The sequence below is a fragment of the Marmota monax genome, unplaced genomic scaffold (assembly GCF_021218885.2).
Source record: "Marmota monax isolate L192 unplaced genomic scaffold, Marmota_monax_Labrador192_F-V1.1 WCK01_AAM20220418_F8-fsc00012, whole genome shotgun sequence".
NCBI classification, from domain to species: domain Eukaryota; kingdom Metazoa; phylum Chordata; class Mammalia; order Rodentia; family Sciuridae; genus Marmota; species Marmota monax.
The window spans coordinates 9,493,370-9,508,113 of NW_026695227.1; the positions used below are offsets into that span (position 1 = coordinate 9,493,370).

Genomic DNA, 14,744 nt, shown 5'->3' on the forward strand with positions numbered 1-14,744 from the left:
TGAAACAGCGGTTCCCAAACTCTACATGTCAGCCACCCTTTCCCATGGTCTTCAAGGTATGTTTTAGTTTTTGTTTTATTTTGTTTTTTTCCTGGATGGAGATTAAACCCAGGGTCTCAAGCACGCTATGCATGTACTTCAGCACTGAGCTCAGCCCCGAGCTTCCTGGGGCTTTTTTAGTTTGTTTTTTAAGTAGATACAGCACTTGCTCAACATCTCTACTTTTAGGCAGACCTTATCATTGTTTGACTCCCACAGTCAACATATGCATTAATTCCCACATTTTTATTTTATGAACTCTCAAACCTAATTTAACAAGGACAGTTTTAGTTTTAGCCAAAGTGGACATCATGTGGCTCACTGAGATGAAAACAAGGCCACAAGGAGCCATTTTGTTTCATCAGTGAATTCTTTTAGCAGCCTGTAAGGTTGGGAACCACTGCTGTTGCAAATATGCTGGCACATTAAAAGAACTGTATGTCATCAGAATGAACAATGCCGAGGAGTAAGGGATTAAAGTAAAGACCAAGGAAGGAAGTTATTCTTATTAAACTCAGGTTAAAATAGAAATAATACCTTCTGGTTGCTTCAAAAGAAGGCTCAGATTCATTTACACTGCAAGTATGGCAAACAATGTTCATTAATTATGTAGTATAAATACAGAATGAATATGTGTACATATCAGGCAAGGGATAAAATAAACATTGGAAATATTAAACAGCTTACAGACAAACCAGATTTAAAACAACAACAACAACAACAACAATAAAAAAAAACTTCTTCTTTTATGTCTTCTTCAGCTAGGAAAAAACTATTTAATAAGTTTCCAAAACATAGATAACAATGTTATCCTTTGTAAAAATTCTGGTGCATACAATTCCAACTCTGTTATCATTAGTTGTGGAAATTTGGGTAATCTCTGTAGAATAAAGTTTTCTAGTTTCATAAGGACTCTACATTTCCAGCATTCCCCTACTTTTAAATTTTGAATTTAATCTGTTTAAATTTATAAGTAACTACCTTAAGGCATGAATAGAAGAAATACTTTGGGGGTTTAACCATAGAAGATACAAAAAACATAGTTGGCTCACAGAAGCTTGTAAGAAAAACAGACATATATGGTATGTCTAACTACAATATCTGAATATCATAATTATGTGAGTTATGTAAAAAGTCAGCTCTGACTAATTGCATTTAGTTATACCTATGAGGAAAAATTGATTTGTTTTATTATCCTAATTTTTATAACAGATTCTGTTGAGCTGTATCATTCTGAAGGATATGAATTTAATAATCACACATATGTTTAAGCCTATGGGAACTACAAAAATAAATCCTATTTATGGAAAATCTCATATGCTTTATGTGGTGAAAATTCACCTAATGGCATTATGTAGTGATATTTGGTTTAGAATTTTTAAGGACTATTTTCCCTATTGCATACTGCTAATGACATCTTGATATAGATGATGGAGACAGGAAGAAACTATCTCAGACTAAAAATTCCTATCAATAATGATTATTCCCTTTTTCAGGTTATCCATAAAAAAATCAAGTAATGAAATACTCAATTTCCTAGCAATATTTTCTACAGAATATGCTTTAGAGACAAAGACATTTAGATTTCATTTTTTAAAAAGCTATAAAAAGCCATAAAATGACCTCAATAGTTTTAGCTAATCTGAAAAAGAGAGAGAAGTAAGGAGGAAGAGCAGGTGTGTAACAGAAATTAATGGGTTGGTTTGCATATTGATTAACCAGGTAGATAGGCTCATCAGACATTTGAAAATGTCATCCCAGGCTGGAGACATGGATTTGAAAGTCATGAACTTACTCAATAATGACTGATTAAAGTCCAGCTATTTTCAATACTAATTAAAATATTTATTAATCTCCTCCTAGTATAGAGAATACTAGAGATACAGTGGGCTAGGAGGATCCATTCCTTCTTTCTTGCTATTTCACTTTTGGGGGGAAGTCCAACTCCCTCCAAACCCTAAGGAAGAAACACTAAGATAGGTGAGGTACAGGGTGGTACTGGATGGCAGATACCCAAGCCACTTCTGACTAATCAGGGTAAATAGCAGAACTAATGGCAGAGGAATAATTAAGAGTGGGTTAGATGAATAAAAGATCCATAGTACTTTAGACTAGAGAAAATACAGATTGGACGGCCATCAGGTATCCTGCTCAGACAAGGAACGGATATAAATTCAGCATGGCTAAATTGTGTGTTTAAGTCAAGAAAAGGACTTAATAAACTTAAAAAGTTAAGCAAGCCAGATAATGTCTTTACAAGATAAGTCTTTACAAGACTTGAGTTTTTCCTTAGAGTAACAGTAAACCACTGAAAAGGCTTAATCAGGAGAGAGAAAGAAAGGTTCTGTTTAGAGACATTACTCCCATTGCGGAAGGTAACAAGTGAATTGGAGGGAATAAGACTGGAGGTGATGCAGAGACCACTGGAGGCTGTCAGGGTAATGAGGATAAGAAGGCAGTGCCCCTAATCAGAGCAATGGAGGGAGGGAGACACATTGAGAAAGCTAGCATTGTGACTGATTGGAGGGAGAGACTGAAGGAGAATAAGGAGTCAAGAGACAAAAAGAGAAAGTATCTACAGTGGTAAGAGAAGGAGATAGAGCAGCATTTAACATATTCAGTGCCTAAGAAACAACTAAATGACTACGGCCAGGAAGCAGAATTTCAAACTCAAGAAAGAGATCTGAGAGACAAATGAAAAACTTTGGAGTGTTTTCTTTCACAATATATATCTTGGATACTGAAACTTTGGATTCCATCCTTTATTAGTAAAAAGCTCATGTAATGGCTCTTGTTTCATAAGAGAATAAAAGATCAGGAGCATTTGGAGCCCGACCCCACAGTATGTAGATCGTAGCCAACTTTTTCTTCTATCAGACGGCGTGTCTCTGATTTGATATCAAGCTCCTTGATCCATTTTGAATTCACTTTTGTGCATGGCGAGAGAAAGGGATTCAGTTTCATTTTGTTGCATATGGATTTCCAGTTTTCCCAGCACCATTTGTTGAAGATGCTATCCTTCCTCCATTGCATGCTTTTAGCCCCTTTATCAAATATAAGGTAGTTGTAGTTTTGTGGATTGGTTTCTGTGTCCTCTATTCTGTACCATTGGTCCACCCGCCTGTTTTGGTACCAGTACCATGCTGTTTTTGTTACTATTGCTCTGTAGTATAGTTTGAAGTCTGGTATCGCTATACCGCCTGATTCACACTTCCTGCTTAGCATTGTTTTTGCTATTCTGGGTCTTTTGTTTTTCCATATGAATTTCATGATTGCTTTCTCTATTTCTACAAGAAATGCCGTTGGGATTTTGATTGGCATTGCATTAAACCTATAGAGAAGTTTTGGTAATATCGCCATTTTGATGATGTTAGTTCTGCCTATCCATGAACAGGGTATATTTTTCCATCTTCTAAGATCTTCTTCTATTTCTCTCTTTAGGGTTCTGTAGTTTTCATTGTATAAGTCTTTCACCTCTTTTGTCAGGTTGATTCCCAAGTATTTTATTTTTTTTGAAGATATTGTGAATGGAGTGGTTGTCCTCATTTCCATTTCAGAGGATTTGTCGCTGATATACAGGAATGCCTTTGATTTATGCGTGTTGATTTTATATCCTGCCACTTTGCTGAATTCATTTATTAGCTCTAATAGTTTCTTTGTAGACCCTTTTGGGTCTGCTAGGTATAGAATCATGTCATCTGCAAATAGTGATAATTTAAGTTCTTCTTTTCCTATTTTGATGCCTTTAATTTCATTCGTCTGTCTAATTGCTCTGGCCAGTGTTTCGAGAACTATGTTGAACAGAAGTGGTGAGAGAGGGCATCCCTGTCTTGTTCCAGATTTTAGAGGGAATGCCTTCAATTTTTCTCCATTGAGAATGATGCTAGCCTGAGGCTTAGCATAGATTGCTTTTACAATATTGAGGTATGTTCCTGTTATCCCTAGTTTTTCTAGAGTTTTGAACATAAAGGGATGCTGTACTTTGTCGAATGCTTTTTCCGCATCTATCGAGATGATCATGTGGTTCTTATTTTTAAGTCTATTGATGTGGTGAATAACATTTATTGATTTCCGTATATTGAACCAGCCTTGCATCCCAGGGATGAATCCTACTTGATCATGGTGCACAATTTTCTCAATAGGACACCCATAGCACAAAAGTTAATAACTAGAATCAACAAATGGGACTTACTCAAACTAAAAAGTTTTTTCTCAGCAAAAGATACAATAAGAGAGGTAAATAGAGAGCCTACATCCTGGGAACAAATCTTTACTCCTCACACTTCAGATAGAGCCCTAATATCCAGAGTATACAAAGAACTCAAAAAATTAGACAATAAGAGAACAAATAACCCAATCAACAAATGGGCCAAGGACCTGAACAGACACTTCTCAGAGGAGGACATACAATCAATCAACAAGTACATGAAAAAATGCTCACCATCTCTAGCAGTCAGAGAAATGCAAATCAAAACCACCCTAAGATACCATCTCACTCCAGTTAGATTGGCAGCCATTATGAAGTCAAACAACAACAAGTGCTGGCGAGGATGTGGGGAAAAGGGTACACTTGTACATTGCTGGTGGGACTGCAAATTGGTGCAGCCAATTTGGAAAGCAGTATGGAGATTTCTTGGAAAGCTGGGAATGGAGCCACCATTTGACCCAGCTATTCCCCTTCTTGGTCTATTCCCTAAAGACCTAAAAAGAGCATGCTACAGGGACACTGCTACATCGATGTTCATAGCAGCACAATTCACAATAGCTAGACTGTGGAACCAACCTAGATGCCCTTCAATGGATGAATGGATAAAAAAAATGTGGCATTTATACACAATGGAGTATTACTCTGCATTAAAAAATGACAAAATCATAGAAGTTACAGGGAAATGGATGGCATTAGAGCAGATTATGCTAAGTGAAGCTAGCCAATCCCTAAAAAACAAATGCCAAATGTCTTCTTTGATATAAGGAGAGTAACTAAGAACAGAGTAGGGTCGAAGAGCATGAGAAGAAGATTAACATTAAACAGGGATGAGAGGTGGGAGGGAAAGGGAGAGAGAAGGGAAAATGCATGGAAATGGAAGGAGACCCTCAGAGTTATACAAAAGTACATACAAGAGGAAGTGAGGGGAAGGGGAAAAATAATATAAGGGGGACAAACGAATGTCAGTAGAGGGAGCAGAGAGAGAAGAGGGGAGGGGAGGGGAGGGGAGGGGAGGGGAGGGGGGATAGTAGAGGATAGGAAAGGCAGCAGAACACAACAGACACTAGTATGGCAATATGTAAATCAATGGATGTGTAACTGATGTGATTCTGCAATCTGTATATGGGGTAAAAATGGGAGCTCATAACCCACTTGAATCAAATTGTGAAATATGATATATCAAGAACTATGTAATGTTTTGAACAGCCAACAATAAAAAATTAAAAAAAAAAAGATCAGGAGCAGAGAGTGAAAACTAAAATCAGAGGAAGTGTTGTACCCAGTATGTGCAGATGTAGAAAAGGATAAATACTGAATCCTGAAAAATGTCACTGCTCATCAAAATGGCTAATCAAGAGAAATCTGGAGAAGAAATCAAGAGGAGTAGGCAAAATTTTAAGAGGTAAATTGGACTGTAAATTTTATTGGAAACTAAGCAAGGAGACCTTTTGAGAAGAAAGGTATTGGTAATGATGTCAGTGGCTAGGAGGTCAAGGAAGATAATGGCTAGAAAGGTTTCAATGAGCTACATGCCAAGATGCCATTGATGGCTTGGATAAGAATAGTTTTATTGGAGTAGTAGAAGTAGAAACAGATTGCAGTGGACTAAGGTGAAAATAGAAAATGAAGAATTGGATATGATGTTGCTTTATCTACCAAAGGAAAGGAATGGAGGGTAGCTGCAGTAGGCTTTGGGTCAAAATTAAAAAGATAGATGGTAGATAGGTAGATAGATGACAGATAGATAGATACATAGATATAGATAGATAGATAATAGATGTAAGAGTCTTCTTAGCTACAAACAGAAATGGGGTAAAAGCTAGGAACTGGACCATGTATGACACATATAAGGAAAGAAAGACAAAGCTGTGGCTTCAGCGTCTCAGAATCTAGTAAGAAGACCATATTACATTTTAATAATTTCAATCAGGAGCAGAAGGACCAGAAAATGAAGTATTTTCAAGTCCTGGGAGGATAAAAGAAGACTTTGCTAAGGAAATAAACACCCGACTTGACAATAGAAGAAAGAGGGAGGCTGGAATATGTTATTTGAAGGGACTACCCTCAGTTCATGCCCCTGGAGCACAGTGTCAAGGGTGGGTGGAATGAATGGCAGAATAGCAGCTGTAAAAGTTAAACAGGGTCCAGGTCATGAAAGGTCTTTGGGACATTTCCCGTATTCTTTTCTCTGTCAGTCAATACAAGATTATAAGCTAGAGGGAAGTAGTTAGAGTTTCATGTCAGAAAGGTAAATCTGCCAGCAGTGTGCAGAAAAATTAAGAAGCCAGTAGAGTGAGTGGTCCACATTAAGTGGTATGTACCTGAACTAGGGAAACTAAAATAGACATAGAAATGTAAGGATGGGCATCAGAAAATTGGAAGAATGGAGATAGTAATTGGCTAGATTTTGAGGGTGATGGAAAGTGGAGTCTAGGTTGATGCATTGAGCTCTGACTTAGGCACCCACCAACTGATTTTAGGGGATAAGGATACAGCGTAATCAGGAAACAGGAGGAGAAGCAGGATTTGGAGATATGAGGGATAGAATTCCAGTTTGTAGGTATTGAATTTGCAGCTTGTATAAGCCTTTTTGGAGAGCTATGGGTCTTCAGAAGGAAGACTGTCTCAAAATGTATAGTAGGTATTATTAGTATTTAGAGAGTATCAGAATCAAAGTCATAATTTAAAGGATGATTGAAGGAGTTCCTATTGTCTATAGTAGACTCAGAAGAGCAGTCAAAAGGATGGAAGGAGAATTAGAGTATTCTTCCACTTCTTTCATCACAATTTTTATTGCAGCTCCTGACTTTCTTACTCATTGATTTTGGTTTACACTTAAAATGCAAGGTCAAATGGTCATTAATTTATTCACCTCCCCCTAAGAAATTCCTTCTTGGCCCTATTCAGTTAGGTCACCCATTTTGTTTTTATAAAATCTTGTACTTCTCCTTCTTGGTATTTATATAAAAGAATAATTAAATATAATTTTTTTCTTATTTTCTCATGGTCTCCTCTGGTAAACAGTAAATTTCCATGAAAATAGGGGCCTGGCTATCCTTATCTACTTATTTATCCTCTAACAACTAATATCATGATTTGTATGTAATAGATACACAATAAATATTTTTGGTAAGTGAATAAATGAAAGTGTCATGGAAATCAAGAAATGAATTGGTTTCAAGGAGTCGTGAGTGGTGAAGTGTCAGAAGCTATGAAGAAGTTTAGTAGGTTTGAGAACTAACAAGTGGGACCCAGCCCTTATGCAGGCATTGGTGAGAACTTTGTCCAGATGGCCACTCACAGAATGAAAGAAAAGAAAGGAGGTGAGTGTGGTAGACTGCTCTTTTGAAAAGAGAAATGTCCCAGTTGCTTGAAAGACAGGCAAAGCCATTTTTTAATAGAGGATAATGGAGTGTGAAGAGCAAGAAGTAAAGATAAAAGTGATAATTAAAGTAGTCAGTTCTTAAAAAGGAGAGAGAGCACAGAGGAGATCTTAATTTCTGAGAACTTTCCTCCAAAGTTCTAGGTATATTTTTCTATGAGGGTAAAAATAAAATGTGCTATACATCTACTACTTTTTAGAGGAAGAAAGGGAAGGTAGATATAGATACATTTCTAAGAATTCATCTTCCATGAGCAAATTAAAAATTATCCTATTCTCTCACATTTTCCATAAGTAATGTTACAGTCCTTTACTTCTGGAGATCACCTATTTCCACCCTCTCACATGACAATATGTTAATCAAAATCCATGTGGAAGGTTATTTTTTCCCCTTCCAAAACAAAGAGTCAGCTCTGAATTCCAAAATTGGACCTTATTTGGTAATATGAAAATCAGTTGTTCCATGTCTAGACTCATCTTCCACCATAGTGGGGTAGTGAACAGCGCCAAAGGCAATAAGAGACAGCAAAGATACCAAATGGAAAATCTCCTTCTGGAAAATAGGATTTCACTTCTGAATGCCTCTCCATGTAGAATTTGTGTGTGTTTTCTTCTAAAAGTTAAAGTTAAAGTTGGTTTACTAGCAACTTCCAAGTATTATGGTTGATACATTATGGAATGGAAAGTGACTTTTTCAAGCTTACTTAAGTCAGGAACAGTATTTGGAAGAAGGAAAGCTAGATGTTGACAAAAACATGATGATCCAGGAAAGCTGACTCAATATATTATTGAATTATTATTCCTTCATGCCAGGCAAAGTCACACAAAGAAGAATAACTCTTTAATTCATCTGTCTTCAAATGCTGAATCACTGTTATAAAGCAGATTGCACCAAGGTGCTAAAAGATAAAACATCAGGATAGATGGATCTTGAATAGAATGGCTGGTGGCATGGATGAGAAAGAAAAGAAAACAAACATAAACATCAGCTATTTCTCACATGATTATTACGCATTCTGGTTTCTCTCACTGGAACCATCCATCAGATAAGGAATGTTAGTCCTATGTCCAAAAATATTAGGTATGAATGTATATCATGACACTCAGGAAATGACAACTTCATTCAGGTAGAACACTTGCTTTTCAACAAATGTAAAGCACACCCAGATGCAAGAATGATGTGCAAATTGGCATTCCAGCAATGTTAAAGAATATTTTAGTTCTTCTCTCCTTTCTCTCATCTTTCTCCTCTAGGTCTATAACACGTCAGACTGGGCCAAGGTATCTAAGAAGCATCTAAGAGTGTCTTGGTGTACCAGGTTCTACCCATGTAAATGGGTCCTAGATGAACAGCAGTGCCTTCTCTCCTGCCAGTGTAAATATTTCTCACTGCAGTAGGTCAGAGAACTTTCCTGGATTTTGCTGATGCCATTCTATGAAGATACAATTGAAAATAAAACTTATGCAATCAGAGATACGTGAAATGGTGAAAGAAGAACTATTTAGTTAATTGCTTCACTTGGTTTTGTGTTAAGCTTTAAAAAAATCTAAATCATCATCTTGTCAATACTGATGACTTCTAAATTAGCTGTATATTAATACTAATTAATATTTATATGCCCTTGCTTATTGAACTGGACATATAACTATTTTTTCTAGAATTAAAAGAGAAATCACAAATAACTCTTTAAAACAAAGTTCGGATCCTCCGAACATTCCTGATATAAAAACATGTCTCATCATATCCCTTACTCCTTCCCATGTGCCCTCTAAACCCTCAAAAAGCATTTACAAAATAAACTGTGGTGATATTTTCAATTTTTAAGTTAATTGACACATTAAATCTGGTTTTGAATGATTTTTTAGGAATATTGAGAACATTAAACATTAAGTAATTTTTATTGACTTTTTAAAAAATTAATATGGGAGAAATTTCTGTCATAGTTTTTCCAAAAAGAGAAAATTGTTAATCTTTATTGAGTATACTTTTATTTCATCTTTTCTTCTTTGCTTCCTTCTATGAAGTTCAAATGAATGAATGTGTAGTTCATGTTTTTTAAATTAAACAAAACTCCAGTTCACAAATTTCTATTAACTTATCAGATGATGATGATGATGATGATGATGATGATGATTATGTGTGGGGGATTGAACCCAGGGCCTTGTGCATGTGAGGCAAACACTCTACAAACTGAGCTATATCCACAGCTCTCATATTATTATTTAAACCTTGTTTTCCTTCTTGATTTCCTTACCTTTATTTTGTAACTTCTCTGTCATTTTAAATTAAAAAATATACAATCTTTAAAAAAACGAGGTAGGAAATAAATGACACATAAGCTTAATAAAGCAAAAAAAAAAAACTAGATTGCATAAAATATTTTCCATATCCTCATGTCATCTGTTTATTCATTAATAAAGTAATGATAACAATGGGAGTCAATTTGGTCTAACTGGCACTGGGGCCTGGAAATAAAAGTAACACTGGAGAACTGATTATGAGAACTTCATAGAGCTATGAAAATGTGACCTCAAGCATTTTCTGGCACACAATACAATTTAATCTTGTAGGGTTTGTTCCTCATCCAAGAAGGGAGATGACAGTGGCAGGGCAAACACCTCTGAGGGCCTGAATTTAGTGATTGACAGGAAACTGCCATGAAGCAAACTGAGGTAGCAACTACTTACTGAGCTCTCTGCTGAACATTCTGTAAACGTTTCACTGCTACAATCTTGTAGATTTATACAATAGGGATACAATGTCCACTCAATGTTTCTCAGCCTCTTTCTTTTGTCAAAGTCACTGAAAATAAACTTTACAGTTCTACACTGATTCCAGGGCAAATTTTACATCTATGCATTTCTTTCTTTTCTTTAGTCTTTAAAATGGAATCAGTTCTGAATAGGCTTATAAATCATCTGTACTCCTTGAGGGATGTCTGCATATGTAAACAGCAGACTAAGTCACAATAGGACTCATGATAGTAGGTACAAAATGACATTTAAGAATACTTGTAGGTTAGGAGCAAAATTTTACAACTTCAGCACAACTGACTTTTGGGACAAGATAATTCCTTGCTGTGGGGACTTCCTTGTATATTGTAGGATGTTTAGCAGCATCTCTGATGCCTACTAGCTAAACAACAGCAGCCCAATTTCCCAGTTTAACAACCAAGCATGTCTCCAAATACTGCCAAATATACCTGGAGGCAAATTACACCTGATTTAGAGTCAAAAGCAGATAGTCTGATTTCTTAAATAAGCTATAACCAGTTTCTACATATAGGAAGTCTACCATGTAGGCCAAAGTAAATAAATATGATTTAGTTTTAAAAAAATTAAAATTACTCAATTCTATGTTATTATGGTTCTAAATAATTTTATATTACCATGATGTTCTTTGAAGACCCAAAACTAACCATTCCAATAGTGAGATGACACACCATATCTCAGTTTTTACCTTTTTAGAGTTGCACAACATACATGTCTGACCCATACATCTCTAACCAGATGCTTTTGGTGTCTACATTAAGCATGAGGAGAAATTTCTAATTCATAGTCTCTTATGAAGATTCTGAGAAACATCATTTAATATTTCTTCTCTATTGAATCACTCAAGTTTTGTTTGCATGTAAGCTTTATAAATAATGCAAGTTTCCCATAACTTATTTTATTATAAAATAAAATTTTAAGTTTTTTCTTTTAGTGCTACCCATTTATTTACCTAAAAAATGTCTTTATATCCCCAACCTTACTGTTATCTCTACAACATACTAGTTTATACCATTCTAAACCTCTATAATAAATCATTTTAAAACTTTTTCTTTATGACATTTAAGGTTTCCACTAATTTTTTTTAGAAACTGTGCTTATTTGTAAGAGGTTCTCACACTCATAACATGGGAGTCTATTACTCTAAATATTTCCCTTGAAAGATTATCAGATATGTAACAGAACAACAGAAACCACTGAAAAATACACATACTTGCTCCAGTGCACTTTCCCTTCCAGTGTCTGCATCTCACCAAGGATGGCGAGGAGGAGAGAGGACTTCCCACATCCTACTTGACCCACAATCATGGTTAACTGACCTAGAGAGACAAAACAAAAAGATAATAAAGAAGATGGAAAGTAACTTTCATTGAAATAAATTAAGACACATTTAGAAATGATGGCCCCCAAGAGGAGAGATAACTTAATCTAGGAGACAAACCTAACAGCAGAAATTAGAAATCCATTGACTATTATCAGATGCCATCATATGTTGTAAGAGACGGCAAACACATTTCAAAACTGATTTGTAATTTATTAAAAAATTAGCAGTTCAGCTAACTGGGAAAAAACACATTTATAAAAACACATTTATGAAGGGCCTGGTCTGGTTTCTAGCAATAAAGTCATCTAAATAGCTCCTTTCTTGATGTATCTGTCTTTGTTGAAAAGAAAAGAAAAATTAAAATATGTAGGTCTTAACTTATTATCTTAAAATGAAGAATTGCTGAAATTGTTAAAGACTGCAATGAAATAATTTCCTAAATCATCTAGATTAGTTTTAAATTTATTATTCAATTCACTCAGGAGAAAAAGGAAGTTTTGAGTAAAATAGATAAATGAGGTGAAAGTGATTTGAACTAAGTTACTAAGACATTCCCCCTAAATTCTCACTTGGGCCTGCAGATATTACGGAGAAGTACTAACCTACTGACCATTAGGCCATGTCAAATAAATATTTCTATTCAATTATCCAGATATTTCAAATAAAGTTATTGGCTTTATTTCTATTTTTTCTCTTTAATACCTGGGTATAAATGGTATTGTTTTCTAAATTTCCTTTATGGACAGTTTGTTCATCGTATATAACTGTTAGGAATAAACATGGCCAACAGGAGAAAGGCTTGTACACTAAAAACTACAAAACAGTAATAAAAAAAATTGAAGACAACACAAGTATAAGTAGAAAAATATCCCAAGTTCATGGATTTGAAGAATTAATATTGTTAAAATGTCCATACTTTAGAACACAATCTAGAGATTCAATGTGACCTCAATCAAAATCCCAAGGGCATTTTTAACAAAAATTGAAAAATTAACTAAAACTCATATGGAACCACAATAGACCCAAATAGCCAAAGCCATCTTCAGAAATAAGAATACATCTGGAAACATCATAATTCTTTACTTCAAAATACAATTACAAAGCTGCAGCATTCAAAACAGTGAGGTACCTGCTACATGAAGACAAACAAAGAGACCAAGGGAACAAAAGAGAGAGCCCAGAAATAAACCACATATACCACAGATCCTCAACAGAGACAGCAGGATAATGCAATGGGGAAAGCATAGTTTCTTCAACTAGTGATGTTGGGAAAATAAAATTCACACACAAAAAAATGAAATTATACTGATAGATTGCATGATGCACAAAAATCAGTTCAAAATGAACTAAAGACTAAACTGCCAGACACAAAAATATAAAAATCCTCGAAGACAAATAGGGGAAAAACTTCTTGATAATGATTTGGCAATGATTTCTTGGATTTGACATCAAAATCAAAAACAACAAAACAAAAAGTAGAAAAGTAAAACCACATCAAAATAGAAACCTTTTGCCCAGGAAAGAAAATGATCAACAGCGGGAAAATTCACTGACAAAATAGGAGAAAATATTTGGGGGGGGGGGGCGAAATAGCACAATTTAAAAAATGATCAAAGGAATTTAATACATATCTCTCCAATGAAGACATAGGAATTGTAACCAGGTATATAAAAAGATGTTTAACACCACTAATCAAGGAAATGCTGATCAAAATCACAGTGAGATATCACTTCACACCTGTTAGTATAGTTATTGTCAAAAACAAGATAACAAGTGTTGGCAAGGATGTGGGGAAATGGAAACCCTATAGACTGTTACTGGAAATGCAGAACTGTACAGCCACTATGTAAAGCAGAATGGCAGTTCTTCAATTTAAAAACAGACCTACTATATGATTCAGCAATCTCACATCTCAGTGTAGAGGCAAAATAATTACAATTAGGACCTTAAAGATATATTTGCACTCCATGTTCACTGTAGCATTATTCAGAATATCCAAGATAGAGAAACAAGCCAGATGTTTACTGACACATGAATAGATAAAGAAAATGTGGTATTTATGTACAAAGAAATATTATTTTCTCTTGGAACAAGACACAGTATAAGTAATAAACAAGTAATAATATACCAAAAAAAGAAATGCCATTTTCTCTATTTTACTTTAAAAATAAACAAATAAATGGCAAATTAATAAAATTATGGGGTAACTGAGTCTTAAATATCTTGAAAACTTCATCAGTATTCTTCAGAAATAGAAAATAGTTTTCTTACATATGTGCTTTTTTTTAAAGCTTTTTGCACTCAAAATGAGAAATCAATTATACCACTATTTAAGTGGCACTAACCAGCAGTAAATAACTTGTTCAAAGATTGTCTTTTGTGTTGAAAGGCAGGCTTTATCATTCTAGTCATCCTCCAGTGATATAGCAGCTCATGAGCAACATGGTACAAATAGGTAATCCTAACCAACTGCTTGTGTCCTTTAAAAGTCCTTTTTTTGTGAAGCTCAGTTATCTTGGAAAACTATGATTGTTATAAACAACAATTACGGGGCTGGGGTTGTGGCTCAGCGGTAGAGCGCTTGCCTCACACGTGCAAGACCCTGGGTTCCATCCTCAGCACCACATAAAAATAAATAAATAAAAATAAAGGTATTGTGTCCAACTACAACTAAAAAATAAATATTTTCTAAAAAATAACAATTACAAATGTACATGTGTATAACAAAGTATAACAATGTATAACGAAGGACTCTTACCTGTTGGAATTCGAATGTCTATATTGGATAATGTAGCTAAACCACTGCCCCATGAAAAGTATCCATTTGTGACCTAGAGAATATGAATACAGAAATTAAGTCATCTATGTGGACTACAGAATATTTCTAATTTCAATGTATTTTCTTTTTATAGTGCTGAGACTTTCAAAATGAGGTATGGTAAAAATTCTAGTAGAAAGTTGTAACTAGTGGTATAAATAAAAAACAAAGAAGAATCAAAGTGAAAGGAGGATCTTTCAAT

At 35.0% G+C, this 14,744-nt stretch overlaps 1 protein-coding gene across 10 annotated transcripts in view; it reads right to left on the reverse strand.

Moving 5' to 3' along the window:
* The window catches only part of Abcc9 (ATP binding cassette subfamily C member 9), a 129,947-nt gene that overhangs the window by 64,309 nt on the left and 50,894 nt on the right, over positions 1 to 14,744 (reverse strand). For all 10 annotated transcript variants that reach the window (XM_046436378.2, XM_046436380.2, XM_046436376.2 and 7 more), the window contains 3 exons: positions 14,483 to 14,555; positions 11,614 to 11,719; positions 577 to 615 (listed from right to left, as the gene is read on the reverse strand). In XM_046436378.2, the coding sequence (XP_046292334.1) occupies positions 577 to 615; positions 11,614 to 11,719; positions 14,483 to 14,555 (218 nt within the window). The remainder of the gene's footprint in view (positions 1 to 576; positions 616 to 11,613; positions 11,720 to 14,482; positions 14,556 to 14,744) is intronic.